Below are 20,233 nucleotides of genomic sequence, written 5' to 3'. Positions count from 1 at the left end.
GCTTAAAACACCAATGCTTTTCCTTGAAAGAATCATCGAATTATAGTATGTAACTTAGTGCTTTATATAGAGTGCACATTTGGGCACCAAGAATATTAATAAAACATTTACTTAAGGGTCAGTATTTAATAAAATTAATCCTTGTTACTGCTTCATCAAAAACCAAGGACATTCTTAAATAAAAATGGCATTGTTTTTACTGCAAGATATTTACTGCTTTCATGAAGGCTCAAGGACTTTGTAAAATGAAAGTGGCATTGTTTTTCCCGTGAGATATGGCAGTAAAGAATACAATACCTACCCGTTCGGTGCGACTGCCTTATTTGCACGAAAGCACTAGAAGTTTTACCCACCATTGTGTTTTCAACATCAGGGTAAATGTTGACACAATGGATAAAGCAAATAGTACCCTTGTATGATTATGAGAGCGTTTTGACCTCGTGAATCCTAGGAAAGGATCCTGATGGAGCAATATTTCTAAAGCACAATTTTTATTATGTCATTCCCTTGCTCAGAAGTTTCCAAGTGCTCATCCTTGCCCACAGAGGATTTTGAAAATCATGCTTTTCAATCTGGAATTTAAACTTGACACAATCTTACATCAGTGTATCTGTTCGTTTCATCTGCCACTTCATGCAAAGTGGCTGTAGATAAATGAAGCTACTCCTAGTTCTATAATCTATCTTGGATGTTTGCAGTTTCTGTTGGGTCATTTTGCTATTTCTTTCTGCTGAAATTCCTCACCTTCTTTTACATTTTTGACATTTCAAATCCTGCCTTGTTTACAAGGTTCGAGTTAAATGAGACCTAAGTGGTATGAGAGATCCGGCCTGTGAATGCACACAGCACTTTACATCTCTCATGTACCACTCGCTCTCCGCCTGGTAAAAACACTTCACATTCCCTGAAACCTGGAATGACTCCTTACACACAGATCATACTTAGCAAATACTCGTTCAAGAAATGAGTGTTTGTTGCATTCATTTCCATGTTCCACTGAAGCAATCGTATGAGATTGTTAGCTGAGGTTAGAGTTGATTTCTTTGTTCCCTGAATAAATTATTTTCTACCACAAAACTCATTACTGTACAAAGCAATTCAACTCACGACCTTAATCTTATTAGTCAGTCTATTCTCCTTAACATTATTACACTTGTGTCAAGACCTGCTAACCAAAAGCGTAAGTTAAAACACTTTGAACCATGTAGAAGAACATCAGTTTTTTAAAAGTTATCTTTGAAGGTTTATCGAGGCATTATTACAATTTAGTTATTTTCCTTAAATACCCAGTAAGTTACTCAAAATAAAGAATAACCCCCTAAGCATGGCTATCTATTTGCTTTCTGGTTTCAGACTTAAAGTAGTGTGATATGATTACAAAATGCTCATACCCAAATACTTAGTGTGGATGAGTATGTAACACAAAAACAAACTGAATATGTTGCCTATAATTTGGATTTGAGATGAAATAAAACTTGTCTTCAAGGGAATCTCAGAGAGCTAGTTTCTTTTTACAGACACCTTGAAAACAAGTTAGACTGTAAAAGAAAAAAAAAAGTTTCTATTCATTTTTACATACGTCTATCTCCATTTGGATAAAATCTCCTGTCATGTCTTCAGTGATTATAGGTAGGGAAGAATTAATATATATTCTTATTTGCAGCAGGTAAGAATTATTGTCTTTAGAATTACTGTCTTTAGATCAGGAAGAAATGTGTATTTATTTTCTCTCAGGGTAAAATGGTATGTATAATGGATATATGAAAAAGTTATGAATAAAAGTGAAAGCTTCTGATATGACCAATCAAATCATTATCTTCTTTTTAATTATGTTTTGCTTCTTTTCGGACAGAGTCAGACTGTATAGTGATCCTTCTGCCTCAGTTTCCCCTAGTCACTGAGATTCCAGGGGCATGACCACCATATCCGGCCTTTAGGTGGGACAGGAATTGAACTCAGGCTTGTCATGTGGTGCAGCCTGTGGAACACAACATCTTAGCAGGGCACACTGCCACTACTGGCCCTCCAATAGTTCATTGTAGGGTTAAATAACAACTATTCTGATGTAAGCAAGCCAACCGTTAAGTCCTCGCTGTGCTAAATCTAACGGTCTAGAGGACAATCCAGCAAGTTTTCATGTTAGTTCTGGAACCAAAATTCAGAAGAGCTCCTCCTTTGGTCTGGATGACTTTACAAACTCTACCAAATAGTGCTCTCCTTGCTCCGTAACGAACCAAAGCTGGACAGCACTGCCCTTAAAAGCTTTGGCAGCAGAATCTCAGAGAGTCTATAGAGATCTCGGGTGACAGACGTTCTTTTTGCTATCATCCTCTTTGCCCACAAAATGGATGCTGCTAGGTAGGATCAAGAGTCAAGTGGATGTAGGATGGCCTCTTGTTGCAGTTACTATCACCACAGCTCGATCCAATTCAGCTGTTTCTGGAAGGTTCTTCCCCAAGTATTTGGGAAGGTGGAGAGCAATCTGTTCCCTTTCCTACCCACTCACTGCTCTGTTTGACCTAACCTTCTCTAGGCCAGTTGTTTCCTAACCACTCACACAGCCTCTGCCCTTCAACACAAACTTGTTTCCAGGAGAATTTGTGGGGACGGTTTCCCTTGTGTGTTGCTTCATAGTCTTAGAACTTCATAGTCTTAGAACTTGTACTTTTCCTAAGACTTTTTTTTTTCCCATTATTTGGTGGGTATTGCCCCTGACTATGTCAGTGGACTTGTGTGAAATGGAATCATGCCCTGCGTAACTCAATCCATTTCACAAAATTGATAGAGTTAAGATGACGCTCTTTAGTCTTCTCACCCTATGTGACTATCCAAGTGTGTGCTTTAAAATTTATTTTCTTTGACTGTTCTCTTCGGGCTGTTAATATTTTTATTATGTTTCTCCTAGTTGGGTACACAATGAACGATCTCATTTTTGAATGGCAAGATGAAGCACCTGTACAAGTGGCGGAAGGACTCACTTTGCCGCAGTTTCTGTTGAAAGAAGAAAAAGATTTACGATACTGTACCAAACATTACAATACAGGTAGGAGGTGACTCTTCCTCCTCACACTTCTAACTTGTGATCTTAATTATTTGTGACTTTCTGTTTTCCATAGAGCATAAAGTGGATGCATTGGAAACTTTGTGGATACATTGACTCAGTCCATGTCCTTACATGATTGGTTTGTATGGGACTAGAGAAATGCTTGGTGTTCAATTCTATTTAAATCATTTCTTGTGTGCAGCATTACTTCCATGGTAATGATGTTTCCAACAATGCTCCTTTACTTTCTATGTTAGCAAAGAAATGTGGCTTTTTTTAAAAAAAAAATCTTTCTTGGGCAGTAAATACCATCTGCTAGCAAAATAAAAGAAATTGCTTCTGTTTAAAGGCTTGTTTACCTAAACTTGCCCTCTGCCATATTTTCATTCATTTCAAGATATTTTAAACAAAGCATGTACTACCTACACTAACACAAGAGACTTTTGCCTTTGAGGGTAGATAACAGATACAGTTATCAACCCCAAGGATGGAGAAACTCAATGTGGTATTGTGTATTCATGAAATATGTTCCCTTCTCTCAGTTGTTATGCCTGAACTAGTCCCACAATACCTATGCTAACTGCCCATAACCTGTTCCTTTGAATCTCATTCGGCTGCCCAAGAGCATCGCTCCCATGTGATGAGGGCATGACCTCCCACTAGCATCAGCTGCTGCCCTTATCATTTTATTACAGTAAGTATGATTCATCTTGGGCTCAGCACTTTCCAGAATTGTAATCTGACCTTTCACTACACAAGTGCCCAGTCCCTCTTATCTCCTTAACAAATTCACAATCTCTGAGCTAAAAGACATTGCCATTTTCTTAAGTCAGAGATGAAGCTGATATCCAGCCTGTTAGGGAGTTCAAGGTTAACATCTCAATGCAAAGATAAAGGCTGGCAAGTCTCATAGCAATATCTTTGCTCCGTTCACTGGGGGTAGTTATATTAATAGTATCTTTTCAGAGAAAAGCTAAAATTCCTCTGAGTTGTGTTAAAGAGGTACATTTGTTTCCTATGTTGCCAAAAGAAACTATCAATAAGCTTGATGGCTACAGTAGCAAAAATGTATTCTTTCACAGTTCTCTGGAGGCTAGAATTCTGAAGTTAAGGTGTCAGCAAGGCCATGCTTTCTTTCAAGACTCCAGTGAAAAATTCTTCCCAGCCTCATTTTGTTCTTTTCTTTTCTTTTGCAGGGGGTAAGGTGGGGGAGATTTTCGTATAGCCCATGCACACTCACTGGAGAGAGAGAGAGAGAGAGAGAAAGCAAGAAATCACCCCTCAAGGGGATGGCCATGCAGCAATCTGTTCTCCGTTTTCCTGGGATTTGGGGCATGCATGCATGCACGTCTGGTGTGTTTCAAACCTCCTTGTCTGGGACTTAAACCATTGTTGGCCATGTGGGAGTCCAGTGCCTTAACTACTATGCCACCTGCTGACCCTCTGCTTCGTAAGCTTCCTATTTCTGACATCCCTTAACTCCTCATCCAGCAGATGCATCAGTTCACTCTCTGCCTGTAGTCACATGCCATTCTCCCTCTGTGTTCCTGTCTCAGTGTCCAAATTTCTCCCTTCTTATTAGGACACCAGTATTATTAGATTTGGGGTCCACCTTAATCTAGCATAATCTCATTTAACTTGATTACATCTGTAAAATATCTTATTTCTAAATAAGTTAATCTTCACAGGTTCTGGGTAGACATAAACTTTAGAAAGATGTCATTCAAACCAAAACAGAAGGTGAAGTTGTGAATATTACCAAGGAATGATTTTTTTTTCCTTTCTTTTTTTCTGGAGAAGCTTTTGCAATAGGGCGTATGCACTTGCCAGAAAGACAGAGAAAGACTGAGAGACAGAAAGTGAGAAATCACTTCCCGGGGAAATGGCCACACTGCAATTCCTTCTCCTCTATTCTCCTCTAAGGATCTTGGGCATGCACGCATATGTGCCCTTGAATTTAAGCCACCGGGTCTGGGACTTGAGCCACAATCGACTACATGGGAGTCCAACAACATAGCCATTGTGCCAACTGCTGGTCCCAACCAAGGGATGAATTTTTATGATACAGGATCTCAAGACTCTTTTATCACAGAATAAATAAATTTATGTACTTTCAGTGAGCTATCTACCAAGCTATTATAGCTTAGAGGAGAAGAACTTATGTTTATGAATGACAACTAAAAGCAAGAAATTGGACAGATTTTTTTCTTGGGTGATATTATAGTGATCTCACATCTTTACAGTGTAGGTGCACAATAACATGTCCCCATTTTTTAAAAAAATAATTGTTTATTTAACTGTTTATTTGTTATTATTAATTTTTAATTTGATCAGAGAGAGACAGAGAGAGAGAGAGAGAAAGGGAAAGTGAGGAAGCAAGCTGACAGGTCCGGGACTCAAGTCACGGTCATCATTTGGGAGCCCAGTACCCTAATCTCACTACCACCCAATGGCCCCACTTGCCTAAAATTTTATGGAGACCTTTTACATATTATATAAAAGAATCTGAGCACGTCCTCAATCAAGTACATAATTCATTTGGCTCTGACCAGAAGCTCTGTTTTATAATTACTACTACAAAGCAAAGGAATTCTCTGTTAATTCTCATATTTTCCAGTGTTCGGCTCAGATACTGTATCATTCTTTAATTATGTGAAGACAAAAAAGCAAGAAACATTAGATTGTAGAAGACTTGTAAATACTGCACCCTTTTCTTCTATAAAATAAAACACTTAGAAGTTAGAATTCTTTTCACACCCAAGTGAATTGCACAAAACTTAGAGGTTTTATTCAGGTTTATTTTCACGATCCAAAAGTTATTCGTTAGGTTCGTGCTCAAGTCCTGTGATCTGTCTTCTGATAATTTCTCTGAAATCTTCCATCTCTTCCCTGTGCTCTGTAATCTCACCACAATGGCTTACTCACATACACCAGATATACTCAGTCCCCCAGGCCTTTTTACTTGATCTTTCTCCTGCACATAAAGTTTCCCCTCAATTTTTTCCATGTCTCATACTCCTTCAGCGTTCTAAACGATTTCCGTAGCAACTCCGGAAATCTCTCTGTAATAAGCAGATGTTAAATCCCTCTCTACTTCCTACTTTCCCTGTCAGAAATTATCTCACTTTCAGGTTTACTTGTTTGATATATGTTTCCCTTAATGCCATAAGTTTGTATTATATTTACTCTGTTTGTATCGATATTTCGATAATTTTTGCCCGACTTATTAATTTTTCCTTTTGGAACCACACACAGAGTATTGATAGTCATAGTTAGTAATGGTGTGTATATATGTGTACACCTTTATTTTCCTTCCCAGCAATATTTATGAAAACACTTTGTACTTAAAAATGAGAGCTTTTTTTCTCATAGTTACATAGAACTCAAATCATTTATTCGATGTATCCAAATGACTAGGAATTGTTAAAAAATATGCTATGAGATTACTCAGTGGGTTATTTAACTGCGATATCATTAAACCGCTGGTCCCCAAATCAAAAGTATTTTCATGCAATTCTGTAAGTATTTGGTAAGCTGATCAAATATCCTGTGTCACTGTCATGAATGCCTAATTGGTAGGCTCTTAGTAGTGGAATTCAACTTCCCTAGAGCTTATGAGCTCTTTCTTTTTCTTTTTCTTTTTTTTTTTTTTTTTGAAGAGGTTTTTGCTATAGGGCACGTGTGCTCATCAGAAAGACAGACAGACAGATAGAAAGTGAGAAATCACCCCCCCTGGGACTGAGACATGGCCATCCATCCCAGGAGGGTGATTTATCACTTTCTGTCTGTCTCTCTCTGTCTTTCTGGTGAGTGTATGCACCCTATAGCTAAGACTCTCAAAAAAAAAAAAAAAAGAAAAAAAAAAAAAAAAAAAGAGAGAGTTTTGAGCTCTGGAATCATATTCATCCTTTTCCCAGGAGTAGTGCCCCTGCCTCGCTTGTGTGATGAGTGCACAGCTGTGGCCTGAGTCACGTTAATAGAAGCTTTGCACTGAACCTACCTACTAATACACTAACAGCTTTCGGTAATGCACTCTTTAACATCTATCTTTCATGGTTGGGTCAGAGAGTGTTAGCTAAAGAGCAGAATGTTGAGGCCAGCAGGTGACATATTGTTAAGGGGCTGGACTCTCACATTCCTGACCACCACGGTTTGAGTCCTGGATTTGGCTGCTTGTGAAAAACCATGCTGAGGGAACCAGCAGATGGGGTAATGGTTACGTAGCTGAACTCCCATGTAGTAGACCGCAGTTCGAGTGCTAGACCTGACAGCATAAAATTCATACTGGGCATGTGTGCATGCATGCCCAAAATCCTGAGAAGAGTATGGAGGAGAATGGATTGCAGCATGGCCATCCTCCCTGGGGGGAAGGTGGGGGGTGATTTCTCACTTTCTGTCTCTCTGGCAAGCACATGCACCCTATAGCAAAAATTTCTTAAAAAAAATAAAATCATGCTGAGTGCATGCGTATGCATGCCCCAAATCCCAAGAGGATAATGGAGGAGAAAGGATTGCAATATAGCCATCCCTCTAGGGTGGGTGATTTCTCACTTTGCCTCTCACTGTTTCTCTCTCTCTCTCTTGTGAATACACAAGCTCTATGGCAAAAACATACATACATACATGAATAATAATGGGAAAGAGAGAGACTAAAATCAGGCCAGCAGGTAGCATGGAGTTTAAAGCACTAGATCTCAGTGACCAACTGCACAATTCATGTCTTAGACCTGGTGGCGTGAGAACCAAGCAGGGCACATGTTCATGTGCCCAAAATCTGGAAGGGAGAATGGAAGAGAAGGGATTCTAGCGTGGCCATCCTCTCTGGCCATCCTTTGGGGTGGTTTCTCATTTCCCCCTTTCTCTCTCTGTCCTCTTTCTGGCAAGTGCACAGTCTTATAGCAAACTAAAAAAGACAAGGGAGAGGGACAATAAAACTAAGAATTGAGTGGTTTAGAAGAACATTTTTTCTAAGGAGAAATAACACAGAGTAGCAGATATAATAGAATAGAGGGTAAACCAGGAAATAGGTAGAAATATTATCTTAATATTTAATGAAAGCATAATTAGCTCCTATATTTATTAACATAATGGTGATCAGTGGTAAAAACAAAAAGGTGTATATATGTAGAACAAATGCATCTCACTTAGTTTTAGTAAGTTTGTTTCCCAGAGTTATTCATGGGAAATAACACATTTTTCCCTATGTGTTTGCATTATTATTTAAGAAACAATTACTCTTCAATTATATTTATTCCTCAGAACTTTAAAGTAAATAGAAGGGCCTCTGGAACAAGTATCACCTGGTTCTTAATAAACGCTTATATATATCAGAAATAGTCAATGAGTAAAGATCTTCATATGATAACTAAACTGTCTCCTGTTTTCTTCCTCTCTCCCTCAGAAACAATGTTAGAATGAAGTGAAATAACAGACTGTAACATGTGGTTACAGTCTCTTTTCATCAGAATAGAAAGTTGTTATTTAAGAATTATTATTTTATTTATTATTATATTTTTTAAAATTTGCCATAGGGTATACATGCTCACTAGAGAGAGGCAGAGAGAGAGAAAGAAAGTGAGATAGCAAAGCCATCAGATCCCAGGACTCAAACTGTGGTTGGCCATGTGGTAAGTCCAGCACCTCAACCACCATGATACCTGCTGACCCCAGAATAGAAAGTCTTATGATAACGTTATCATGAAACTGACATTGTAATATGTAATGTCGTAACAAAGACCTACTTTTACTAATGGTTGCATTTATTTTACAACCAATTAGGAAAGTTTACATGCATAGAAGTACGATTCCATCTTGAGCGGCAAATGGGATACTATCTGATCCAGATGTACATTCCCAGCCTCCTGATCGTTATTCTCTCCTGGGTTTCATTCTGGATCAATATGGATGCAGCTCCGGCCAGGGTAGCTTTGGGAATAACCACTGTGCTGACGATGACGACGCAGAGTTCGGGATCACGGGCTTCTTTACCAAAGGTAAGTGCACTGAATGGAAATAGACCTATTTGCACCTATAAAGAAGTCATTGTCAGTTTTTGTCAGATCTTTTCTATAGTCTTTATTATTTATTAATAATTTTACAAGCAATATATAACTATGGCATAAAACTTGTGAGCTATATAGAAGTCCATGACAGAAGAAATTCTACATGCCAGTGATATCTGGTATTCACGATTTATGTTAAGAACCTCAGTTAAAGTTCAATAATGCTCTCATATGCTATGGAATTCTTTGTATTTTTTAAACATTTATAAATAGATTTAACATTTATTTAAGTTGTACCTACATGACAATTTAAATGGCAACATAGTACTTCATTGCATAGATATACCATAATATACTTCATCTTAGAAGTAGCACCATAATGAACATTTATATTGGGTCACTGGAAAAGTTTTTATGTATTTTTCTGTGTTTCTCTATGCAAAAATGCATCATGGCTTTTCTGATGACTCAATATTATGTATGTGTGTGTGTGTGTGTACATGTGTGCTGTATATGTATGCCTACCTATATATATGTGTATATAGATACACATATGTATTTACAGATACATACATATATGATGGGACTTCAACAAGTTTGTGGAAAAATGGAATCAAAATATGAACTCATTTTTGTACAAAAATATTGAAAACCATGTAGTTATTTCATGATATGCAATTTCCATGAACTTTTCAAAGACCTCGTATATAACATATACATATTTAGTCTAATTTTCTTAGTATACATTCTCAGATCTAGAACTGGCACAATGAGAGCTAGCTGCATCAGTATGTATTGCCAGATTCATCTCTAAAAAAACATTACAGCAATAACATCCTCGCAAGTTCTGTATCAGAGTGTCCATACTGCCGTACTCTAGATTAAATATGGTATTTATTATATTTGTATCTTTTTTCTTTTTGTCCATTAAGTAGCCATAGGTCAATTGGTAGGTAAATTTATCTGAATCTATTATTTTAATCCATGCTGAGCTGCCAGAATTAAAATAAAAATATTTCCTCCATGAGGTTTGTGAAGGAGCTTCATTAAATATGCTGGAAGAAAACGTAGGAAGTTCTTTTTATCCATTTAGCTGCATAGAAATTGAAAATTAATTTTTCTCCTGGAATGACTGCTAAGAAGTTTCTATTATATTATCTAAATTAAGTAATCCTGTAAAGTTTCCAACAAGCTTTGCTTTTATTTGCATGGAAATGATATCTTTCAGTGTAATAAAATGATATTAACTTTTTGTGTGTATTTGATACTATCTACTTGACACACCAAATAAATTATAAATCTATCATCATGGCTCCTTTAGCCTTTTCTATGAATTGCATTTCATGATTCAATTTATTAGGTTAATATGCTTAAGTAAATAAAGGTTGGGAATAGGATTCTTCACCATTAGAAATGTTACTTATGTAGGAAGAACTTGGTATTTAATAATGCTCATTCTGCCTCATTAAGATATAATGGTTGTCTTTCAAAGTAATGTTTAATTTTATCAACAGCTGCATTTTCAAAACGATCCATATCATTTACTGTTTTATAAAATGTTGCCCTTGTAAAAATTCTAAATCTGCTTATAAATTTAAGCTAATAAGTGGCAATGCTCATTTATATATGCATCAATGTCTCAAGGGATCTGGGTAATAACAGAAACTCCATAGTTAATTTGTAAAGGAAATCTCTAGGTTACGTGTTCATCTTCCTCAGTGAAATAGAAGTATAAGCTCATTTGTTGTGTAAGTGTTCAACTAGAGAGAAGAGAGCAAAGTGCTTCTTTTAAGGCACAGCAGAAAGCGCTCCTACAGAGAGTAAGGTGGAATGAGGAGATCATGAAGATATAATTAGAGAAAGCAGAAATTTGAACAAAGACAGAATAGACACACGAATTAAAATTTTTAAAGAAAGCAAAAAACTTTTTTAAAAAGCAAAAGAAGGTCTATGATGATTTCATACTTTTTCTCAAGAAATAGGAGAGAATTTTTAAAGGCATTACTTTCAACCAGATCTCAGGGAAGCAATAAATTTTCAACACACAGGCAATTATACCCATGCATTTATACAAAACCTCCAGCTCTTGGAGCAGAGAGACAATGACCACTGGAAATGCAATGATCAGTTTAACCCAGCCACAAAAACAAAGACTAGCAAAGTCTTTGAAGGTAAGGTTACTACAATTTCAAGAACTTTGTGATAGATAAGGAAAGGGGAGTTAAGTGTATTTGTTACATACAATAGAATTTAGGAAGACAGACTCTGAAGACCTAAAATAAACAATTAATCTTACTGAATGAAACCATTTGAGTAAGTCAAAAATATTTTTTTAAAATACAGTTCTGATTTCGTAATTTTGGGGGTGCTAGAAAGACAACAGGGAAGGGTTCACTCTTAACATTTCGAACCAGATATCTAAAACCATGCACCGTAAGATATGCTGTTTTCAATCTTATAAAAGAATTCCTCAATTGCCTGAAAATCTTGCCACTGAAATGACCACCATTTATTCACCTACTAAAAAAATTCTAGGAAGCAAGAAAACAAATTAAATTCAAGAAAACAATAAAATACCAAACACAGGAGAAAGAAACACTAAATAATTTATAACTGCTTAGTGTTTTATCCAGGCTCTGTGGATAAAACATACACTCTTATCTCCTGTAGAATAAGAAGGAGGTTGGAAATTCATTACATAAGACTCAAAACAAACTCAAAGAATACACTTCAACTCTTTGAAAACCACAGAGCTGAGATTCCTGGCTAATATTTTCTACTGCATTGGCTTCTACAAGTGTCACTATAAATCAAGCATGTAACAGCCCATAACATGAACACACCTATGATTTGTTCTTTGGCACTTGGAGCTATTTTGGATTTTTGCAGTGTCTTCATCAGTTGGTCAGGAGAGGATGACATGTGTATTCTATTGCCAGCAAGTTTAAGATTATATAACCTTAGGAGCACTTTACACCATGTGCTTGGAGCACAGAAAAAAATAGCAGTGGTAATGGAGTGAGGGCTTTATAGACTTGGGTAATGATTATGTTTATCTGAGGTGCAGTGATAGACCACTGAAGAATTCCAACAAGGGCTGTGATCACTCTGACTTGTGTATGAAGATCAGGTGGGTGGGGACACGAGGAAGCAGAGAGCCCACCAAGTAATCTATTGTAGTCCCTAGCAGATGGTCAGCTAGTAAGGTTGTTCGTAGCAAAGGTAGAGAATAGCAGATAGACTTAGGAAGAAGTTGATGTTTTTGAGAATATACATTTGGAGATGAAATAAATAGGAATTACTTGTGAATTGGACATTGAGGATTCAGGAAAGACAGGAGTCAAGGGTAGCATTCGTGTGACGTTCTGATGGTATCCACTGATGGGAAAGATTGGGGGAAAGGCTGATCCAGGGTTCTTCTTTGAATGTGTTTACTTTGAGATGTTTATAAGACAACAACATGGAATGATTAAAAACTAAGGACTTCCTTGCCTCAGGCTTTAGAAAGTAAACTGCAAGGGGAGCAGAGAAGAGGTGACCTTTCTGAGAAGATAAGAAAGCTCAGAAAGATGGGAAAAGAAGATGTCTATCTGTGGTTCTCTTCTTCTCTAGCTGAAAGTGGGCTTAGACATGTCATCGTTTTCTCTCTCCTTTCCTCTCCCAGAACCATCTCTACCCAACCACAGAATAGGACAGTCTGGTGAAAGGCAAGACCACTTACCCCAAAACTCATCCCAAACTCCATGAGATCCCAATATTTTGTTATTTTCTTTAGATATGGAAAAGCAATGATCCTTAGGAGGATTAGATTTTTACTAGGAGTTAAAGAGGGGATAGTAATAATCATTCAATTATTTTCAGTGTAAATTTGATACTAATATCCAGTTAAGATCTTGACACTAAGGGAATTAGATTTTTTGTTAAGTATGGGCATGCATAGGAATGGGGATGGGTAAGAATAAAAAACATCAGCAAAACAGAAAAAACATAATTTTAATTTGGACACTCTGAGTTCTAGAAGGAGTCCACATTAGGAATCTTGGGTGGAAATCTTGGTAGCGCTAGCAATATTATGTACACCTTATTCTTCCTTTTCTGATCTCAGCAATCTTTTGATTCTTATTAGAGACCAACCCTCATCCTTCTTTCCATTCTGTTTTATAGGGACCAACTAAGGACAACTTCAGTACATTTTCCGTTTTGTATCATCTGCAGGACATTGACATGAACACACTAGTTTATCCTTTAAAATGAGCTTTCAGTATACTGTTATATCAAAGACTTTTTAACATAGTGCACTGAACAGACATAAGCATGCTCACACATTCTATATACACTGCATATATTCAGATACTCAGATGTAAACTTAGCAGGGGTAAGGGGATCTCTAGGTTCTGAGTTTACCCAAACCCTGACTTTTAACATTTTATAAGGTTCTTGGCACTGGGAGCTATTTCAATACAGTTTCATCCCAATTATTCTGATAACAAGTAATCCCCAATCTCAATGTCTTATAACACTTATTCATGTTCACAGGCCAGTGAGTCACCTGTGCTTCTTTGGGGCTAGCATGACATTGGCTGAGTGAGGTCTAGACTGTGGGTTCAGGTCTATTTCCTGACTCCCTTCACTTTGGAATAGAGAGGTCCAGTAACAAGTTCTTCCCATGGCAGCTCATGGAGGCAAGAAGGTGGACAGAAACATGCAAGTTTTTTCTCAGAATTGGTAGTCACTTCTGTTCTCATTCCACAAATTATACCAAGTCTTATGGCCACACCAAATCAATGGGGAGGAGAAGTGTATTCCTCTCACAGGGGAGCTGGGGAGAAGATGGGAGGGAAAGGGACTGTACAGTCTTATCTATTTCAGAGCAGTGATTTGACTCTGACTTTTGAGTAAGTACTTACACAGAAGGGAAGAAGTTATCAAAAGAGCAAAGAGAGAGGAATCTTGGGGAGATTCTATTGTATTTCTCTCACTCTGCTCTCACTGCTATGCCCATCTCAGTCATGGCAGCACTAAGTAGACAAAAAATAAGGAGCAAGTGGAATCTCAAATATAATTAGTTAACTATTTCACAGATGCTCAGGAGCTTATAGCTATACAAATGTCAGATTCTATACTGAAAGCTATTTAACTTCAATAATTACTTCGAGCTTTGTCCCTCAGCTCCTTTCATTTTCTTCCTTCAGTTTATCTGTGATATCCACTTGGAGTAGTTACTTTAGGAAACAAACTATCTTTCATATATTTCTATCCTCAGAGCCTAAATCCATCCATCTATCTATATCTATCTATCTATCTACCTATCTATCTATCTATCTATCATCTATGTATCTACACACACACGCACACACACAGCTACTGAGTACATTTCATGCAGATATTTAAACATAATGGGAACTTTTAAAACATTAACTTAATCTTAGCTTGAAAGTCTAGCACTCTCTAAAGAGAATGCAGAGAGTTACTGTTTGTACTAAACCACACTTTCCCCTAAAATTCACCAAATAATGAAACAAATGTAAAGATAACATTTATCTACCTAGCAGTAGAATAAAAACATTAGGTCTTAGCAAACACAGTAAAGATAGCTTCTATATTAAGCTCTTATTCTTAAAGATGTTAATTATGGGGACCAGCAAATGGCATAATGGTTATATCACTGGGCTCCCACATAGTCAACCACAGTTCAAGTCTCAGACCCAGCAACTTGAAACTCATGCCGGGTGTATGTGTGTGCATGTGCAAAACCCCTAGAGGAGAGTAGAGGAGAAGGGATTGCAGCTTGGTCATTCAAAATCTCTCTCTCTAAAACAAAGATGCAAATTATAGATGTGGTTACAATTATTTGAAAATATAAACTGAATATATATTTTTGAATACTATGATTCTGTGTGTCATACATTTGTATGTGAGGTTGGTTACATAGTGAAGATAGGGAATGGGAAGGAAAATGAAGGGTTTATAATTACTGCTGTGTTCTTATCTCAACAGTGAATATTCATTCTTCTGAAGAAAAATACCCTGTACGTGCAAAGGAGAATAGATTGTAAATATTAGTGATATTGTAAATGGTTTGAAAGCTGCATAGTAATCAGGTTCTCTTATTATAATAATATAGCAATTAATAGTTATTGCTTTGAGTAATTTGTTGGGTGCTTTCTGTGTGTATGAGGGAGGGAGGGGGTTAGAAAGGGTCTCCCTGTCCCAGTCCTTCGGCCTCAGTCTCCAGAGCAGCTGGGACCACAGGCACACACCACTGTGCTGACTTTTTAGGGTGGGCCAGGAATGGAACGACTGTCAGTAATGTTTTGATCCTCATATTCAAAAACCACATTCTAGTATTTCCTCAAAAAAATAGCTAACTTATTTTTTAGAATTTTTTAATTTAATTTTACTTATTGTCATTTTTTTTATTTTTTATTTTTTGAAGTTGACCAGAGAGAGAGAGGAGAAAAGTAAGAGAGCAAGCTGCCAGGTCAGGGATTGAACTGCAGTCAGCCCTGTGGGAATCCAGCCACCTTAACCACAACACCAGCTGCCAGCCCCAAGATAGCTAACATTATCACTTCAACCAAGCTTATTACAAATATGACACAAATGGGTTCCTTTTGTATTTATTGTTGTGACATTATTTAATAAGTAAATTTAAATTTACGATATAATATTTCATGTGAGCAATATATTAATTTAAATTTTTAAGTTTACTTATTTCTTCTACAAATGAGAGAGAGAGTACCCTCAACAGAGTGTTGACACTGCAACCCATCCTCAGCCTTTAGCCAGCCCCAGATCATTGGCCCATGCATGCCTGGTGTACTCAGGGAGGTCTCTAGACTTGAACCATAATCCTTTCTACGTGAGATTGCCTCACAGCATGTCAAGTTTTGGTACTTTGCCACCATCTGGCCTCAACATTTAAAAACAATCTGAGGGGCCAGCAGTTAGCATAATGGCCATGTCTCTGGACTCCCACGTAGTCAACTGCGGTTCAAGTCCCAGACCCGGTGGCTTAAACTGACGCCGGGCACGTGTGCGTGCATGCCCATGATCCTGAGAGGAGAATGGAGGAGAAAGGATTGCGGCATGGCCATCCCCCCTGGGAGGTGATTTCTCGCTTTCTATCTCTCTGTCTCTCTCTGTCTGTCTGATGAGCGCACGTGCCCTATAGCAAAAACCTCTCCAAAAAAAAAAAAAAATCTGATAGATCATACTAATGGGGTTCTATATATGTTCACTTAGGAAAAAGATAAAAATGAAAACAAGGCACAGAGTATAAAAGGATCATACATTCATAACCTTTTTGCTGAAATCACAACATACAGTGTTTATAAATACCATCCAATTTTATTACTGATATAAAAAGCATTACTGTATAAACCCTAAACATGGATGGTCATAATAAGAATAGAAATTGGCGGCTCTCTCTGGCTCCACATTTCATCTTACAGCTCTCATTTACAAAACTTACTGTGCCCAACTAAGTGGGAGAAAAGAACAATTATGAAATATTTGCTCTGTGCTTAACACAGAGAGAGAACTGTTGCATGAATTTTTTTAATCTGATAAGACAAATGGTAAAGTATATGATCAATTCACAAAGTTTAGATTTTTTTTAAAAATGGCATAATGCAGTGGATTTGGCAAAAAACTGAATTTAGAACTCAAAAAATGTATTTGCAATTTTGAGACTATTTCACCTAAATATCTTATACTCCCTTTACTGCAGATATAGCCTAGACCCATTTAATGAATCCCATCATCAATTAAAATGCATATTAAACTACCCCTTTCACAGTGAAAGAAGAACTTGTTCTGAAAATCAGTGTTAAAAGGCACCTTCCAGGCTACATCTGTTTTCATGATTCCAGTTTGAAGTTATAAATGAAGTTCTTAGATTCCATAGAAAAAGGGAATAGGAATATATGATTACAGTAAAGATAATACAAGAGAAATACAAAAGCTCCAGCATAAAAATGTAAAGGAGAGAGAGGTCACAAATGTAATTTAACCTTAACTAAGCATGCGTGTGTTGTGTGGGTTAAGGCACTGTATTCCACATGCCAACCACAGTTTGAGTCTCAGACCCAGTGGCTTGAAACTCACACCAGACGCAAGTAGGTACCTGCCCAAAATCCAGATAGGAGAATGGAGAAGGGATTGCTGCATGGCCATCCCTCCTGGGGGGTGATTTCTCACTTTCTCTCTCTTTCTCTGGTGAGCACACGACAGGCCCCTATGTGAAAAAATGACAAAAATAAAACAAAACAAAAGAAATGCCAGAAAGTCTAGCATACACCTAAGAAGCATTTCCAGTGCATGTAGATATATTTTACCATTTCACCTAAGTGTTAAACACAAGAAAAAGAGTCACATCCTATAGAAGAGACGATGCTGAAACTCCAGTAACTGACATGGGAGTCAGAGATAACAGCAACCTTTAAAATCCTTTAGCCTCTTTGGTTGTATAAAAAGATTTCAAAAAGTGTGTGGGTAAAATGGAATTCAAGTACAGGTCTATTTTGGTGCAAAACATTTTTAAATCCTTGCATGGTTTTTCTTTGTTTGTTTGTTTGTTTTTTTATGAACTTGTACTTTTCTTGTCTGGTGATTGGAAAAATGGATGCAGTTAATCTCTTTGGAAATAATGCAACTCTATTATCACATGACTCCCTGCTGCATTTTCTCTTAAAGTATAAACCTTTATGTGGAAAATAATTATTGTACTAGAATCACCATTCATTCCCTAAGTGTTAAGAGCATCATAATCAGTGTGAATATTTTGCTTTGTTTTTATTTTACATTCCATCACTGTGTATCATGACAGTACACCAAATGAGTTTTCATTGTATATTGGTTCAAAGATATTACCATACAGATTATCATCAACAGATCATTCTCCACCTCTGTGTCCTATAAATGTTTTGCTTCTTTCTTTCTCGCCTTGATTCCATCCCTCTCCATCCCCCTTTTCCCACCTTCCCCTACGTGAATGTGACATCATTAGGCCTGTTTCCAGTTGCCCTCCAGGCTGACAGATGTTAGAATATCAAAGCTCGCAATATCTCATGCTGAGTGACTTGCTGCCTAGAGCTTGGTGCCCTGAGAAAGCAGTCCTCAGGTCAGCCATTTTTGCCTGTTCGATGTCAGCTTCATTGTACTTAAACACCTGCTTTTAAAATATTGTTCACCCTTTTCTTTTGTTCCTTTTCCTTTCTCTCTAGCGTTAGGTGTTGAATGAAGTTGTTTGAAATGTTTCAGAGATTTTTCTTTTTTCCAATAAACTCTACAAAATGTAATTTTGTTTGTTTGTTTTTTACAGGGAGATTTTTGCTATAGGGTGCATGCACTCTCTGGAGAGACAGAGATAGAAAGCAAGAAATCACCCCCCAGAAAGGATGATCATGCCGCAATCCCTTCTCCATTCTCCTCATGGGATTTTCAGCATGCATGCACTCATGCCCAGCGTGAATTTTTACCCTCCCGGTCCAGAACTCAAACTGCCCAACCACGTGGGAGTCCAGCAATGTAACCATTATGCCATCTGCTGGTCCCACAAAATGTATAATTTTTACACAGATTTTTGCATTACAGAGAAATGTGGGATTAGGTGTACAGTTTGGATTTAAGAAATGAATGATGGGAACCAGGAGGTGGCGGGGTGGTTAAGGTGCTGGCTGACCATGGTTTGAGTACTGGATCTAGTGGCTTTCTCTCTCTCTCTCTCTCTCTCTCTCTCTCTCTCTCTCTCTTTCTGTGTGTATTTCTCTCTCTGGTGAGTGCATGTGTCCTCTAGCAAATTAAAAAATAATAGTAATAAATAAACTTGAATAAATAATTCTTTAAAAAAAATAAATGATGCAGTGAATGGTCAATGACATCTGAGATTCAAACCCAGAAAACAAGGCATGGCCCAAGCAGAGAAATTTTCAGCCTATCTCAGAGAAAAAGCTTTGATATTTAGCTTGGGTCATTTGCCCATCCCACAGCCAAAATGACTCATTATGGTTTACTTGACATTTCTGAGGAACTGGGGGAATTTGCCAGAATTGCTTGTCACTGAAGGGAAAACAAATCACCCTAGTCGAAGGGCTATGTTAGCTAATCAAAAACATGCCATGTGATGCTTTGTTATACCTCTTTCTCAAATAAAGAGTACACTTGGGAGAAAAAAAAATTGGCACAGTATTCACTCTTAAATTGTTCTTGGAAATTTACCTAATAGACTGCCTACAGATAGGTTTAAATGAGATTTTTATGGTTCGTACTCTGGTTTTGGTTTAATCAATGTCTTATTCAATTTAAACTATGCTATTAGTAAATGTATTTAAATATGTATTTCAAGAAGCCATTGATTATTAATATTCTGGCTCATAACTCAGTAAGCACATCTAACATGTTTCTACTCAATACTATAATCTATAAACTGTGGCACAGAAATGTACTAGTCCTGGGACAATTCTTTGAACCACATCTGTGTGGACTAAGGTAAAGGCCTGTGTCTTGGCTGGTTTCTCAATCACAGCATACAGTGTCATATTTAAAATAGAGCTCACCCTAGGTACATGTCAAGGAATATAACCTAAAACTTGTTATTCAATAACGTTGTCCAGGGACCAGCAGTTGGCATAATGGCTATGTCACTGAACTCCCAAGTAGTTGACCGGGCATGTGCATGCACACATGCCCAAGATCCTGAGAGGAGAATGGAAGAGAAGGGATTACCATGTGGCCATCACCCCTGGGGGGTAATTTCTTGCTTTCTGTCTCTCTGTCTCTCTCTGTCTTTCTGGCAAGTGCACACACCCTATAGCAAAAATCTCTCCCCCCCCCCAAAAAAAAAAAAAAAAACAAGCAAACAAAAATAATGTTGTCCAAAGATTACAGGATGCCCTGCAGTGGCATAGGAGTAAAGCAAAGTTCTGCATTGCTGAAGCCACGTAGGAAGGTTCCAGTTATTGTCCCAACGTCTCTCTCTCTCTCTCTTTTTTTTTTTTGGAAAGGTTTTTGCTAAAGGGCGCATGCGCTCGCCAGAAAGTCAGAAAGAGACAGAGAGACAGAAAGCAAGAAATCACCCTCCATGGGGGATGGCATGCCGCAATCCCTTCTCTCCTCCATTCTCCTCTCAGGATCTTGGGCACGCATGCACATGCACCCAGTGTGAGTTTAAGCCACCAAGTCCGGG

At 37.6% G+C, this 20,233-nt stretch overlaps 1 protein-coding gene across 1 annotated transcript in view; it reads left to right on the top strand.

The window, feature by feature from the left end:
- GLRA3 (glycine receptor alpha 3) overlaps window positions 1-20,233 on the top strand; it is a 123,151-nt gene that overhangs the window by 70,950 nt on the left and 31,968 nt on the right. The window contains exons 4-5 of the mRNA XM_027771044.1: window positions 2,906-3,043; window positions 8,822-9,036. Of these exons, the coding sequence (XP_027626845.1) occupies window positions 2,906-3,043; window positions 8,822-9,036 (353 nt within the window). The remainder of the gene's footprint in view (window positions 1-2,905; window positions 3,044-8,821; window positions 9,037-20,233) is intronic.

The sequence above is a fragment of the Tupaia chinensis genome, unplaced genomic scaffold (genome assembly GCF_000334495.1).
Source record: "Tupaia chinensis unplaced genomic scaffold, TupChi_1.0 Scaffold000179_1, whole genome shotgun sequence".
In the NCBI taxonomy this organism is placed as follows: Eukaryota; Metazoa; Chordata; class Mammalia; order Scandentia; family Tupaiidae; genus Tupaia; species Tupaia belangeri.
Note: the sequence above shows the minus strand (reverse complement) of the source record. Positions and strands in the feature narration are given on the sequence as shown.